The sequence below is a fragment of the Miscanthus floridulus genome, chromosome 3, assembly GCF_019320115.1.
Source record: "Miscanthus floridulus cultivar M001 chromosome 3, ASM1932011v1, whole genome shotgun sequence".
Classification (NCBI taxonomy): Eukaryota; Viridiplantae; Streptophyta; class Magnoliopsida; order Poales; family Poaceae; genus Miscanthus; species Miscanthus floridulus.
In genome coordinates, this window is record NC_089582.1 from 139,216,826 (window position 1) to 139,231,210 (window position 14,385).

A 14,385-nucleotide genomic window follows, 5' to 3' on the forward strand; every position below is an offset into this window, starting at 1 on the left:
AAAAACTTTAGAAAGCTTGAATTAGTATAAAAACTAAATTTGCTATATTTTGAGACGGAGGGAGTAGCATTTTATCGAGGACCGAAAGTCTTTGGTAAAAGGTGTACCACGCCCTCTATACGCCTCAATGATCCTTGCACTTGAAAATCGTACGCACTATCATGGTCCTATGCACTCTCTACGTCTCAAAAAGAAAATAATCCTCGTTTTTCAAGAAGTCAAAAATTTTTAGGTGTAACTAAATCTATAAAAAAAATTGACATTTATGATACCAGACAACTAACATTAGATTAATCATAGAATATATTTTTGTACATACCTTGAGTCATAGATAATAATAAATATTTTTTATATGTTTAGTTAAACTTAAAAAAATTAACTTAATCCAGTCTGATAATTATATGTTATTTAGAATAGAGGTAGTAGATGTTATAGAATTCATAGTGTTTAACCATACATACATATATTACACGCGTCATTTTCATTTTTGTGAGATGCCAAAGAATCGAAGCTTCTTAATATTTTGAATAAAGTTTTAAAATCTAAATAAAATTTCATCCGAATGAAAAATGAAAGTATATCGCTGATCAGTCGATAGTACCGAAGATCACGTATTTTAACCGAAATTCCGAACCGTGAACCCCGCATATTTCAAACTGTAAGATGCCGCCTAGTAGCTAGCATTAGAGCAAGTATAATAGCAGGCTGTAAGCCAACTAAATGTTGAGGTGGAGAAGAGAGGGGAGGAGAGAGAGAAGAAGCAGGCTCTAAGTTTACAACCGGCTTGGCACAAGAACCAAGAAAGTCTATGAGAGAGACAAGTGAGCCATGTATTAACTGTAAAGAACTGACTATTATATGAGTGGGCTGAGAGAAAGCTGCAAAGAACCTTACAGCCAGCAAGCCAGCTATATTATTAGCCTTGCTCTTAGCACGGTAGCGTCGGCAAACAACCTTTGGCCTTTGCACTTGCTAAAATAAGCCGGTGCCTTTTTGCTCAGGTGAGCTCATCAGTGTACTGCTGCCCGCACACCAGTCACCAGTGGCAGTGGGTGGCGCAACTTGCCGCGACCAACCCAAAACCGCGGGAAGCCACGCCCAAGCGCCGCTAAATTATTGGCGGTTTGAATCTGACACTGACAGCGTCAAATCGCCGACCCCAGATTTTTTTTCCCTTCTCTCTCTCTCTCTCTCCACCCCCCACCCCCCCTCCATTCTCTCTCTCTCTCTGTGGCCAACATCGTACGAGATCGATATCCCCAAGATTCTGCTCCCCGCCTCGCGGATTTGCTGGATCGCCTGCGGACGCCGAGCCTGCAGCCACCGTACGCTGTGCTGCTCCGCGTGCACCCTGCAGCACACTGCACACATACCAGGGCCTGGTTTAGATTGCAAATTTTTGCAATCTGGACACTATAGCACGTTTCGTTTGTATTTGACAAACTTTGTCCGATCATGGACTAACTAGGCTCAAAAGATTCGTCTCGTGATTTACAACCAAACTATGTAATTAGTTATTTTTTTACCTACATTTAATGCTCCATGTATACGTCCAAAAATTGATGTGATGGAAAGAGAGTGAAAAAATTTGGAATTTTGAGGCAATCTGAACAAGGCCTAGGTTGTGCACACCGCAATCATTGGTGGTAGCGGCGTCGATGGCCAGTCAACAAATGGATGCTGAATAGCGTCAAGATCACTCTGGGCTTAAGCTTATCCGGGGTTCATGAGATGGGGACTTGTGATTTTTTTTGATAGGGGGCGGTTCTTATCTGAACCTTGTAATGTAATGTCGGTAAGGAAGTAGTAGCGTGGATTACAATTGATATCACTATGCTGTCGTGTTTGCACGCACTAGTTTGTAATTGGATGGGTAGATTTTTAACGCGGGACAACCAAGTATGTGGAATATAATATCAACGTGTCATTGTGTTTATCCCCACTAGTACTCCTACGTGATTGAGAGAGGAGATCAGAGACATCGATGAAAAGCAATTGCCCTGTTCGCTGGGTTGATAAGTCATGGTTGAAAATACTGTTGGTTGATTTGTTGTGAGAGAAAAATACTATTCGTTGGCTGAAAAAGTATAGCTTATAGCCAAGTAAACAGGAAATATCTTTTAACTAAGCTCTGTCACGGTGCTCCGTAACATGGGAGGTACGAGCTCGGCTTGCTAATGCTTTGCTGGGATCCGTGAAGATAAAGTATCCAAAAGCATTTTAGTCCATTCTTCCCAAATTAATTATAACATATTTTGACTTTTTAATATATATTGCTTTTACTATACACCTAGACATAATGTATATCTAAGTGCATAGTAAAAGCTAGGTATTATAAAAACTCAAACGTCTTATAACTTGAAATAGAGGGAGTATTTCAATATTTACAATCTAAGCTATCGACCTTATAGGGAAACCTTCAGAATCTAGTACCCCTCATTCCAAGTTGTATATCGTTTTATCTATATGTTAAAGTCAAACTTCTGGAATTTTTACCAAATAAAGAGAAAAGTACATCAACATCTATAACATCAAATCAATTTTACTAAAAAATAATCCCAGCGATGCCCTTATTTGGTTTCATAGATGTTATGTATTTCCAAAATTTTGATCATTTTTTTAAAAAAGTGAAGTTTAGAACAAAACGTAAAATTTGGAGCGAAGGGAGCAATAAAAAACTTTATATTGTTGAGTTAGGCACAATTTGCTAGACAGAACTTTCCTCTAAGCCCATTGGATTCTAGTAACCTCACACTCAAAACTAGAACCCTCGGTCTCTGTCATCACCTAAACTCACCAATGTTCGAAAAGGAGTGGTTGCGTTAAATTCTAAAAAAATTAAATATAAGAAAGAATATTTTGACTTAACTACTCTCTCCGTCCTAAAAAAGAATACATTTCTAGCATGGTGCTAGGTCAAACCCTATTTAGTTTGACCAGACTTATATATAAAAAATATTCCTCCACCCCTAACTTGGTGTATGCAGTATGCCATCAATCTAACAAACACATTACCTAAGCATTGAACAGAACAAGGCGTGACCTGATAAATGCATAGTAACTGAAGTTTAACAGACACGTTGTAACTGCATGCTGGGGGGATTCATGTCTGAAATGAAACAAACTTCCAACTGAAGTTTAAACCACCCGCTCATGAAACTACTACATAGACAAGTTGGGACCATCTAACAACTTGCTACGAGCCACTAACATCAAAAGGGTGGGGCAAAAAGAGAGCATTCTTCCCACACAACTTTAGCTTGCAGTCTCTTGATCAGCATCTCCATCCTTCCCGGCGTCTTGAATCATGTTGGTCTTCATAGAAGCTTCTGGTGTCTGTGAAAAATATTTCACCACATCCTGATTCTGTCAATCAGCCCATCTACTACTGGCGTCAATGCAGCAACAAGATCTTCGGCCCTATTCGTTTCGCTAAAATTTGGCTTAAGCTGATTTGTTCTGAGAGAAAAACATTGTTCGTTCGCTGAAAAGTACTACTGAAGTAGTGCTGAAGAACAGGACCTTCAATTTTTTTACGTGAGTAGTCCTCTGGCAGGTCCTCACCAACTGGAGTCAAATCAAGATCGGGGAAGAATACTTTCACTAATCCCAATACATTTGAAATGCATTCTCTAACTGCTTCCTTCAAGTATAATAGGATCAAGGCAGGCACTTCTCTCAGCTGATCCACAGAGGGTTTGGAAGTTTCTTTCTCAGACAACCCAGAGAATAAATGGAGAATTCGGCTGGCAGCCACCTTGATTTCTTCGTTTTCTACTTCAGCTTTCTGTAGGCGATCAAGCCGAGAATATGCATCCTCGCACCTCCTCTTCTCTGACTCCAATTGAGTTTTAACAACCTCCTCCCTTTGAAGAGCTTCGTCCAGTTGATCCTTGAGTCTGATTATAGCTTCAGCATGAACTGAAATACACAAGACTCCATTAGTATCATAAGATGAGTACGTCATGACTTTGAAATAAGGATTCCTTACTTTTCTCTGAAGCCGAAAATTCCCTCTTAAGAGAATTGACCTGTTCCTAGGCTGCCACGATATCTGCTACAAGGTTGGCAGAGCGCTTTTGTTCTTCAGCCAACTTTGCTTCTGCAGACTCTGCTCGGACGAGTAGTTGGTTGGTCTGTTTCAGCAGCGTTGATTTCTGCTTGGACTGTTTGACGACAGACTGCGAGTACCACGACAAGTAAGAACGAGGGCAGTACAAACTCTGGTTTTCATCAAAATACATTGATGAATATACTAACTTTCATATGATCATCAAGCTTCTTCTACAACTCCATCGTCTCAGTCAGCGTTTCGTCCTCAGCCTCTGCGACGACTACTTGCTCCAGTAGAGTGGCTTGAGTGGCCTCAGGAAGTCATGGACCTGAGGAAGTAGTCGCCAATGTCATGGGAAGACCTTCAGGCATCTTACCATAACTGGCCGATGCATCGCCAAATGGGCGAGTACTTGGCTCAGCGACTACAGTAGTCAGATGCTGTGAGGCTTCAGCTGAGGATGACATTGCAGAAGTAAACAATATTGGAGCCGATGATGCTATTGTAGAAGATTTCTTGAGAGCAATCTTGTTATCAATCAGAATGACTTCAATAACGAGAGAAAAAACAAATATTGGATTCAAGTATACTTTCTTCTTAGATTACGTCATATCAAAAGTCAGCTTGGCGAGAGGAAGATCGCCTGCAGATGATGCTACTGTAGAAGATTTCCTGAGAGCAATCATGTAATCAATTAGTATGACTTCAAGAACAAGAGAACAAACAAATATTGGATTCAAGTATACTTACTTTTTAGATTGCGTCATATCAAAAGTTAGGTTGACGAGAGGAAGATCGCCTGCAGATGGTCCTTGCAAGTCATGAAGGAGGGCTTTGATTTGCATCCCTGCTGACAGCAATAGATCTGCGTTTGATGCGTCTGGAACGGTGCTTGAAACTTGAGGAGCTGCAGAGGCATTTGCAGACAGAACCTGAAGCTTCTTGGGCACTAGCGGCTGCAGCTCCTCCTCCGCTGGTCTCTTTGACCCTGAGCTCGACTCAGCGGCAGCCTTTCCTAGTTGGCTTATAGCTACTTCGTTGTCAGATTCCTCAGATTCTGCACAAAGTGCTGACCAGTCGAGACTAGCTCTACTTTCTTCTTCCCTCGTTGCAGCAGCTTGTACTTGGAGGTAAACACCTGACAGCAGGTCTGTGTGGTTCTCCATCTGATCGTTGGTGAACTCCTCTTGCAAGGGGTATGGGGAGAAAAACAAACAGCCTGTTCGTTTCGTCGTAAATGATCATGAATTATTTACTGCTGGCCGGTTTAGTGCGAGAGAAAAATACTATTTCAGATTATAATCCACGATCGTATTCGAGCAAGCGAACACACTAAAGTAATATGGTCGTACAAAAGAAACAAAGAAGCATAGTAGCATCGTATTCGAGCAAGCGAACAGACTAAAGTAATATGGTCGTACAAAAGAAACAAAGAAGCATAGTAGCAAGCAGGGCCATTAATAAGCAATATGTTCCTTCAAAAGAAACAAAGAATAGCTATGTCTCATAGCTTCTTATGTAAAGATTACGTGGCACTATATACCTATAGGCGTGACTAGATTTTCATTGCCAGTTCAAACTAATTCGACAATATAGTATAAGGTAGAATGAGTTCTAGATAGGCAGCTTAATCTAGTTCCAAGGTTTGTTCCTTGCCAAAATTGAAAAGAAAAAAGAGATTCTTTGTAGAATTTATTTTCATATCATTTTTTTATTTGAAGTTACAAATATTTGTACTATCATCTATATATTTAGTTAAATTTCAAATAGTTTGATGAAGACTAAACCTAGGATTGCAATCTTAGGGACCAAGGTAGTACCGTTATAGGATAGATTTTTCAAAGCAAAATTTAGGAAAATTACTACTCTTTACCTCCCATCATAACAAAGAGAAACTTGATCCATCGTCTCAGGGTGTGGATGATCGGCTTGTTCGGGAGACCGTAAACGATCGTAAATTATTTACTGTTAGCTGGTTTGGTGTGAGAAAAAAACACTGTTCCTGACTGAAAATTTACGATCGTTTACGAGCAAGCGAACAGGCTGGATAATGGGCGATGACCTTCACCACCAGTCACACTAACACGTCCAATGCAGCAATCAGCTGCTCAAGCAAAGCATTTGTCATCAGTCCCGCAGGCGATCCGCGGCTCCACGGCAGTGGGCCCACAACCATACTACCTGCCGTCCACTTGTTCCGCGGGTCCCACACTCCGGGGACAGCCGGGCTCCATAGCTGCCGTCCGTTCTTCCCCGCGCCGCCGCAGCCCGACACCTGCACACGGCGCGCCAGTACGTCTCCGTCACCCCCACCCGGAGTGACGTGTCCCACTCCAGCCGCAGGCGTCGCGACAGCGCCGCCCACCAACTTGCGGGGCCAGCACGCCGCGGGCCCGCGTGTCATGCAACGCGAACGAAGCGTCTAGACGTGGCCTCCATCTCCTGTTGTTCTCCAGCAGGCCAGCGCGCCAACTCCCAGCCGCACCGCCATTCATTCATCTCACCCACCGATCTGCGGGCCCGGAGATGCCGCGGACCCGCGTGTCATGCAACGCGAACGAGCCGTGTAGACTGGGGATCCATCCGCAGCAGGCCCGCACGCCACACCAACCAGCCACACCACCAGCTTTCCACCCCGTACCCAATGACCCGCGGGTCCCGTGCCATCCATGGCCCCACGCGTCATACGAGCCCGGGCGTGGATGGGGCGTCGCGCGCGAGGGCCTGCCTGGCGACCCGGTAAGTTAGCCTCGGGGGCAGTGAGCTATCGTGCGGCTCACACGCGAGGCGTGCCGCGGCGCGGCACGTGGCGAGTGATGCGGCGGCCTGCGCACACACGTACCCCCCCTGGTCCCCGCGCGGGCCTGCTGCAGCTTTAAAAGCGGATGACACAGACGTGTCGCTGCTGCGTAGGCCCCCGCGCGACACCTGTGGACCCCGGAGGCGCGGCATGTTGCAGCTGTTTCGTTGGGTGCCAGTCGCAACCTTGCAGGCTAGGCCTTGTAGCCTGCCTGCCCCTACGTGGTCCCGGAGAGCCGTCTCTGGGGTGGCCCGAGCCGAGCCGAGCCGAGGGGGTCGATGCAGTAAACGGCTCTGGCCCGATTTTCATTTACCTCATTTTCTTCTACAAATATAGGAGTATTTGTTGGGAGGTGTTTTTTTAACAAGGGGAATAATGGTCATAATGACGGATTCTTATTATTACTATTTGCAACAATGCGTTTAGCGCTTCGCACTATGCGAATCCACAACGAATATTTACATATAAATGTTATAGATAAAGACAACAATGCTATACGAGTATTTTCAAGAGTCCTGCTTCTAATGCAGCCGCCCATGTGTTGACGGATCTGGGGTATGTGTGTTGAAGGGGAAGAGATAATTAGCAACTCTGCTGCCTCGATTGTTAATGTAATTGTGTTTGCTGATTCCTCAGCTAACAAGTAATGAAAGTCCCAGAGTTCAAAAGAAAAGTATACTATGAGCCATGATGCTCGTAATTCGTGTGTATTAGTATGTTAATGTTGTACGGATATAAAAATGTGAGAAAGTAAAACTAAGATTAATGTAATCATAATTCTAGTTTTTCACTTAGATTTCAATTTATAGACCTAGCCACCCGTCTTCCTCTCATTAGTGGCGGAGCTTCAATGGGACCAAAAGAAGCTACAGTCACCTCTGCATTTAAATGATTTATTAATAAAAACAAGTGATTTCAAAGTATTATGTGGGCAAAATAAATAGTAAAAATTGCTATATTATGTTTGGCTCCTTCGTCATTGGCTCCTCCAGAGATTTCAAGCAAACTTCGCCATATCCTTCCTCATCTGCGTACCACTATGTCGTCAAAATGTTTATTGTACTTTTACTTGGTGTTATGTGTTCGTTCCCCTACTTCCAAAGGTTATGAACTTATGGTGAATTTTTTTAACACTTTCCCTACTTTCATGTGGTATTTTTTTAATACCATGCAATCAAAACAATTTTTCTAACTCTTTGTATTTTATGACCCAATCATTTGTGTATATTTTCCTAAAATGTTCAAGGGTTTATTTCAACCGTTGTTTCTTCTTATTCAACGATTGTTGGCACCTACAGTTGTCCCTCTGTCCAATTCTTAATGGTTAGGACTGGGGAAGCCCGTAGTCGTGAATGACTGCATGAAAGTGCTGATTCTTAGAGCAAGAACAGTTCTCAATCACAAAAAAATCAACCACAAAGAAACGACAATAATTTTACCGTTGTTTGGTTTAGAAAGCTCGAGCAATACCTGATTTTGACAATAAAAAAGAGACAATTTTCCTCACAAGTCAGGTTTAATCTGCCTTTATTTTCCTCATTTGGCTCGCATTTTTTCCCCACATCCAGCAGTATTGAAAAATTTCTTTTATGTTTTTGCCTCATTCAGCACTATGCGCCTGATTTTTTTTTTAAAAAAAATCCTAATATTTTGCAATGCCAATTGGCCGTAGCTCGAACTTGTTGGGTCCAACGCCAAAGCGCCCCACAACAAGAGGGCACATGGCTACACAATCAAGGTAACAAATTTTCATCAGCAGGTACAATGAATGAAAGGGGAACAAGAGCATCACTTGAACACCATCAACCATCGGCATCGAGCTTACCAAGCTCGCCTCTTTTTATTGTGACGCATCCGGCACTTCTACCTGGCGCGAGGTGCTATACGGACGCGTCTACCATGCCAAACTCGTTAATGCAGGTTCCAAGAAGAGCTGATTTGGGAATTGGGAGTGTTCTTTGTTAACACTCAACCAAACATGACAACAACCATCTATATGAAAGGCCATACTCAAAGACTCAACCTCGGTGTTAATGGCTGAAGCTACGACCTTGGCATGTGCAGTTAAAATTGCCTTACCACTAGGCATACATTGCCCGATATTTTTGTCGGACAACCAACAGCTCGTGACATTCTTCAATGGCAATGATCATACCAATCCACCGCTTTGGGAGATCAAGCGCTTCACACAGGCCGATTAATACAAGGATTTTCAAGATGCATAGAAGGCTCAACACTACGGCTCATATCCTAGCTACCCAGGCATTCAATCATTTGAGCACAACTAGTTCTCAAATGCAGATTACTTGTACCAATGCATATCATGTAAACGGCTGTCCCTTGATGACGGCTTTGCAATCTGTAACTAGTGACTCAATCACCCTTATTGCAGCACACTGCTGCTAATAAATTTGCTCTTTATAAAAAAACGCCAAAGCGCCCTCCACCGCAGCAGGCCGAAGCCGAGCCGCGCACAGTGACGAAGCCAGCGGTGGGGCTAGAGGGGCTCTGCCCCCTATCGATCCTGGGCACGTGGAGCCCCCTTAATCTTTCTCTTAAATTTTATGCATATATGTATTAGGTAGGAGGAGCTAAGGCTAAGAGAAGATAAAAAAACCTCCATTCTTTTGTCCAGGCTAAGAGAAGATAAAAAAACCTCCATTCTTTTGTCCAGCTCCTCCTAATTTTTTTTTCTTCATCACTGGCCGCGGGCTCATCGCGGTACCAACACGTGTCCGCGTTGTCCGATACGTGGCCGGCCGCCGTGCGCTCGTAGTCCCATCCGACTAGTTCCCCCCTACAAAAACCAAATTCCCGCTCCCATTTATGCCGGAAAACAAATCTGCGAAAACCCTCCTTTTTCTTAAGCGGGGGGCGCAAGAGCAAGCTGTAAGCAGATTAGAGAGGCAGGAAGGTCGCCTCTGCTCTGCTCTGCTCTCTCCTAGCTAGTCCAGTTCTGCTCTCTCCTCCTATTCCTCGAATTCGGCTTTTCTCTGCTGCGGTGTTCTGCTCTTGGTCTCGGTTTCAGACGTGAGATTTGGAGCAGAGGACACCGAATTCTTGGTTTTCTTGGCCGCTGCAATGCTATGGCGCTTGGGGCATGTAGAGCCTTAATTCTGTGATGACGGGGGAGTTCGCGTAGTGGGGCGATTTTTATTTTTTACTTTCTCTTTTCTTAGCTGAGAAATCCGGTGCTGTTTGGTGCTCACCGAGCCGAAGAACGTAATCGTTTGTTGGTGTGTTCTCTGTAGCTGAATTTTTGGTCATTGAGAAGCGTTCTTCCTCGGGGAATCCGTGGGAAGAAGCGGTCTCCGGCGCAAACCCATGGCTTCTAGGGATTTCCTGGGCGGGTTCGGCTGGGATGGAGGGCAAGCGCCTGCGGGTGGCGCCGCCGCAGGGGCCGGCGGGGAGTCGGACGAGATCGAGCTCAGCCTCGGCCTGTCCCTCGGCGGCTGCTTCAGCGCCAACCCGTCGCAGGACGGGAAGCAGCCGCCGCGGCTCCTGCGCTCGTCCTCCATCGCCTCGATCTGCTCCTTGCCTGCCACCTGCTGCGGGGGGGCGCAGGACGCCGCCGCCGCCGCTACCGCGCCTCCGCCGGACCAGCTGCTCCGCACCTCCTCCCTCCCCACCGAGTACATGGAGGACCGGCTCCGCCGCCGGGCGATGCAGAGCCAGCGACGCCTCGAGGCCAAGCGGAAGCGTCTCGAGCGCCGGAACTCCATGAACTCGGGAAGGCCAGTTCCGGCGGCCGGTGGTGGCACCGCCGGCCGGGACGAAGGCCTTGAGCACACGGTCCCCAGCGGCTTCCAGCTCCGCCGTACCATCGCCGCCTTGATGACGGCGGGTTCGCCAACGCCAAGCCGGCCGCAGCAAGGTGATAATCTCCACTGTTTTATTGCGCTTATCCATTTCATTCATTCCGTTGTGTTGGTTGCTTGTTCTTGACGGTGCATGAACAGATTTTGCTGGGTTGGGTTGGGTTCCGTTGGGTAGGAGATTCAGGGGATATTTAACTATTTAATTGCCAGCTTTACAATGCCAACTACATATTTATCACCGAAACAGGAGGCGGCCGGCATATGCGAGCCGAGCAGGGTGGGAGGCGGTGGTCGACGCACAGCTGGCGGCGGCGCGGACGCACCTGGCAGAGGCGCTGGCGAAGCTGGCGTGGGCGTGGGCCCGTGACGCCGAGCTGCAACGGCACCGCGCCGGCCGCCGACACTCCCTCCTCGTCCTCGTCCTCGTCCTCATATGTCCGTGCGGCTCTCGATCGACAACTCTGTCGAAGTGTCGATCATGTCATCGTGCTGCTTTGCTCATCACGTGCTAGGAATAGGAATTGGGATGAGCGCTTGATGGTCGTGATTTGCTGCTTCGGTGACCTGGACGATTCCTTTTCTGGTCGACAGCATGGAGTGCGTGATTGCCAATCCGCAGTCGAGCAAGGACCAAGGTTCCTGGCCGCGGCCGAGACCACTGACTTCGTGCACGCGATACGACGCCGCAGTGGAGCAACAGGAAGAAGATCTCGAACGCGCACACGTACCTCGCGCTCTCAGGGCACAGCGTCTGCTGCGTCTGCGGCGCCGCGGCGTGCCGGCGCGGGCTCCACACCGTGTCCCCGGCCCCGAAAGTAGCGTCCTTGCCGAGATGCGCTGGCGGCGTCGCCCTCCGCGGCCACTTCGCTCTGGTTGTGGACGGTCGTTGACCCGGAGGCAACGGAGCACTGGAGGTTCGATGGCTCGAGGACGAGGCGTCCACCAGCTTTGGACGGAGGCGATGAACGTGCCTGGTGCAGGACGGAGGTTGAAGATGACATAGGGGCCCACATGTCGGTGAGATGGAAAAGGGTGGAGTGGGTCGACGTGTTTTGTTTGAAATAGGCAGGGGCAGAATTGACTTTTTGCATGTCTCTTCCTCCGGATCTCACTCATCCACGGGGCGCGCTGATCTGTCCTGCCACATCAGCAAAAAATAACAAGAGCGTAATGTGACGGTGGTAAATGTGTAGGTAGCAGTATAAAACTGGCAATCGGATAGGTGGCTTCTGTAAGAGTGGCAAATGGTTAAATATCCGGAGGGGCAGAGAGATCTAGGTGCATCAGGTTTCATCAACACACGGATCTTTGTGGTTTCAGTTGCTGCGTATTCTGACGACGACATGTTCATGATGATTTTCCTGTGTTCAGAAGTAGCCATTGTTGGAATTTTCCTGATAGGCCTGATCTTGGCATCGGTGGAATTTTCCTGATAGGCCTGATCTTGGCATCGGTGGAATTTTCCTTGCCATGTCCTAGTCGTCTTGTTCCATCAGTTTGGGAAAAATGTTGGAAACATTGGCTTGTGCAGTCGCAATGCAGAACTATCTTTGACAAAGATGCATGCGTGATGAGTGGAGACATCAGGTCCTGCTTGCTTGTAGTACCATGTGTTTGCTTCGATTGCTGTCAGTTTCAAGATTCTTTGATGTGCACGCACAGCACCATCGTAGTTTACAGTGCATGATGCTTACACCAGGGCTGGAGGCTAGTAGACCAGATATAGTTCAATCTGCATACTGTACAATGATAGGCAGCAGAGTCATTAGGTAGCATTATTAAGAGTGATTATGGGACTAATCATTGTCTGGGCTGCTGTGTATGGTCTACTTTATCCATGCATTGTCCATCGGCAAAAAGTTCAGTTCAGTGCGATGGAGCTTCACATATGTTATTGATGAAACATTAACACACGCATGTCAGAGTTTTCCTCATCAGTGCTAACCGCTAATACAGTCACTGGAATCTGAAAATCTGAAATGCTGTGCCTCTGTTGTTGACGCAGGACTGGCGGAACGCCGTGCAGAGGCGAGTAGCCCGGCGGCCGCCCCCAGGTCGTCGGACGGCGTGAGCGTCGGGCAGAGCAGCTCCCATGTCCCGAAGGAGGCAACAACCGCCAGAGGAAGGCCGCCGTCAGACGGCGGCGCGGCCTGCCACGAGCAGCAGCCGCCGGCGCCGCCGCCGCTGCGCACGCTGCGGTCGCTGACGATGCGGACGGCGAGCACGGGCGACCTCCGGAACACCATGGCGGAGGACATGCCGATGGTGTCGTACAAGGTGGCGGAGGGCCCCAGCGGCGGCGGCGGCCGGAAGACCGACGGGTTCCTGTACAAGTACAGGAAGGGGGAGGAAGTGCGGATCGTGTGCGTCTGCCACGGCAGCTTCCTCACGCCCGCCGAGTTCGTGAAGCATGCCGGCGGCGGCGAGGTGACCAACCCGCTGCGCCACATCGTCGTCAACCCGCAGCAGTCGGTGTTCTTGTAGCGCCGGCCTCGCGGAGCTGGAGGGAGCTACAAGAACACCGACTGCTGTGCCTGCCGAGGGAGCTTCAGCATTTTAGGCGGGCTCAGGCATAAACGGGAAACCTTTGAGAAGCGGAAGCTGTGTGGTGGAGGTAGCAGATGAGCACACGAAGAAGCTTGAGCCTTTTATCTACACTAGTGATTTGCGCGCGCCTATGCGCGCGAGAAATGGCCGGAAATCTATGTGGGAAATGGGCCTAACTAAAATTGAGTCACCTAATTGACACCTGTAATTATCAACGATGATGAGATGCTGTTTTGTTAGAAACAAAGTAATTATCAACGATGATGAGATGCTGTTTTGTTAGAAACAAACGACGAAGCGCGAGAAATGGCCGGAAATCTATCTGGGAAATGGGCCTAACTAAAATTGAGTCACCTAATTGACACCTGTAATTATCAACGATGATGAGATGCTGTTTTGTTAGAAACAAACGACGAAGAACACAACAGCGAGCATATATTATACGAAACATGGAGTTTGCCGTGGTAGCTGTCTTACATAATTTTACACAAAAGTGGCAACAGAGCATTGCTAGCGATGCAGAATTCAGGAGCCAGATTAACACAAGGGGTGCTGGTTTCAGAAGTTGTACCGATCCTGTCAGGTGTAGCGCAGGGCCATTCAGGTCGTAGCTTGTTCGGATGGGGGGACATGTCCTGGTCGGCAGGCTCAAGAAGTCGGAGCAGCTCCGCACGTAGGTTGGACAAGGTCATGGACAGCTTGGAGTAAGCCGACGATGGATCTGTGTTGCCGCTGCTGCAAATCGGCTACTGGCGTGCTCTTTTTTTCGCTGGCGATGCCTGCTTGCATGCAAGGAGGGGGACCATGGAGGACGTTTCAAGGCACACTGAATTGAAGGAGTGAAAAAACCGTTGTAGCGCCGTGTTCTTTGCACTGATATCTTTTTCAGTTTTTTAGCTTTATCTTCAAATAGCATAAGCCATGTTTTAGAGGAAAGCATGTCGGCCTTTAGTTCTGAGACACGTTCAGCATTGTAGTCATCAATCTCAATCCGTTTCTCGTTTTCAAGGTACCTAAGTATACTGTGGTATACATTCTCAATCGCTAAGTTCTTCGAGATTGCGGCACTGCCAATAAATTCTTTGGTTTCGATGTCATAGGAAACTCTTGCCAGCATATTGCCAAGGGTTAGTCTACTGACGAACATGCCGTCGTCAGTCTGTGCG

At 47.3% G+C, this 14,385-nt stretch overlaps 1 protein-coding gene and 1 long non-coding RNA gene across 5 annotated transcripts; one reads left to right on the forward strand and one right to left on the reverse strand.

The window, feature by feature from the left end:
- Positions 1-3,598: 3,598 nt before the first annotated feature.
- LOC136547181 (uncharacterized) lies at positions 3,599-5,267 on the reverse strand. Its single transcript, XR_010781501.1, has 4 exons — positions 4,805-5,267; positions 4,261-4,726; positions 3,992-4,181; positions 3,599-3,921 (listed from the first exon to the last, which is right to left on the reverse strand). It is a non-coding gene; the product is annotated as an uncharacterized lncRNA (long non-coding RNA).
- A 4,428-nt stretch (positions 5,268-9,695) lies between these two features.
- Positions 9,696-13,509, forward strand: LOC136542605 (ninja-family protein 5-like). Of its 4 annotated transcripts, none has more exons than XR_010780746.1 (3): positions 9,696-10,728; positions 10,920-12,259; positions 12,678-12,758. XR_010780746.1 is itself a non-coding variant. In XM_066535119.1 (2 exons), exons 1-2 carry the CDS (start codon positions 10,179-10,181, stop codon positions 13,154-13,156), a joined length of 1,029 nt encoding a protein of 342 aa, XP_066391216.1. In that variant the 5' UTR covers positions 9,696-10,178; the 3' UTR covers positions 13,157-13,509. The 4 variants fall into 4 exon arrangements, 2 of the variants coding, with proteins under 2 accessions (XP_066391216.1, XP_066391215.1); XR_010780745.1 differs by lacking the exon at positions 12,678-12,758 and having other exon boundaries at positions 10,920-12,073; positions 12,109-12,581; XM_066535119.1 differs by lacking the exon at positions 10,920-12,259 and having other exon boundaries at positions 12,678-13,509.
- Positions 13,510-14,385: the final 876 nt, after the last annotated feature.

Bases quoted from the DNA above. Each gene is read 5' to 3' on its own strand.
- LOC136542605 (XM_066535118.1), top strand. From the start codon at position 10,179: ATGGCTTCTAGGGATTTCCTGGGCGGGTTCGGCTGGGATGGAGGGCAA. The intron at 10,729-10,919 runs GTGATAATCTCC...TCACCGAAACAG, and splicing joins GCCAAGCCGGCCGCAGCAAG to GAGGCGGCCGGCATATGCGA.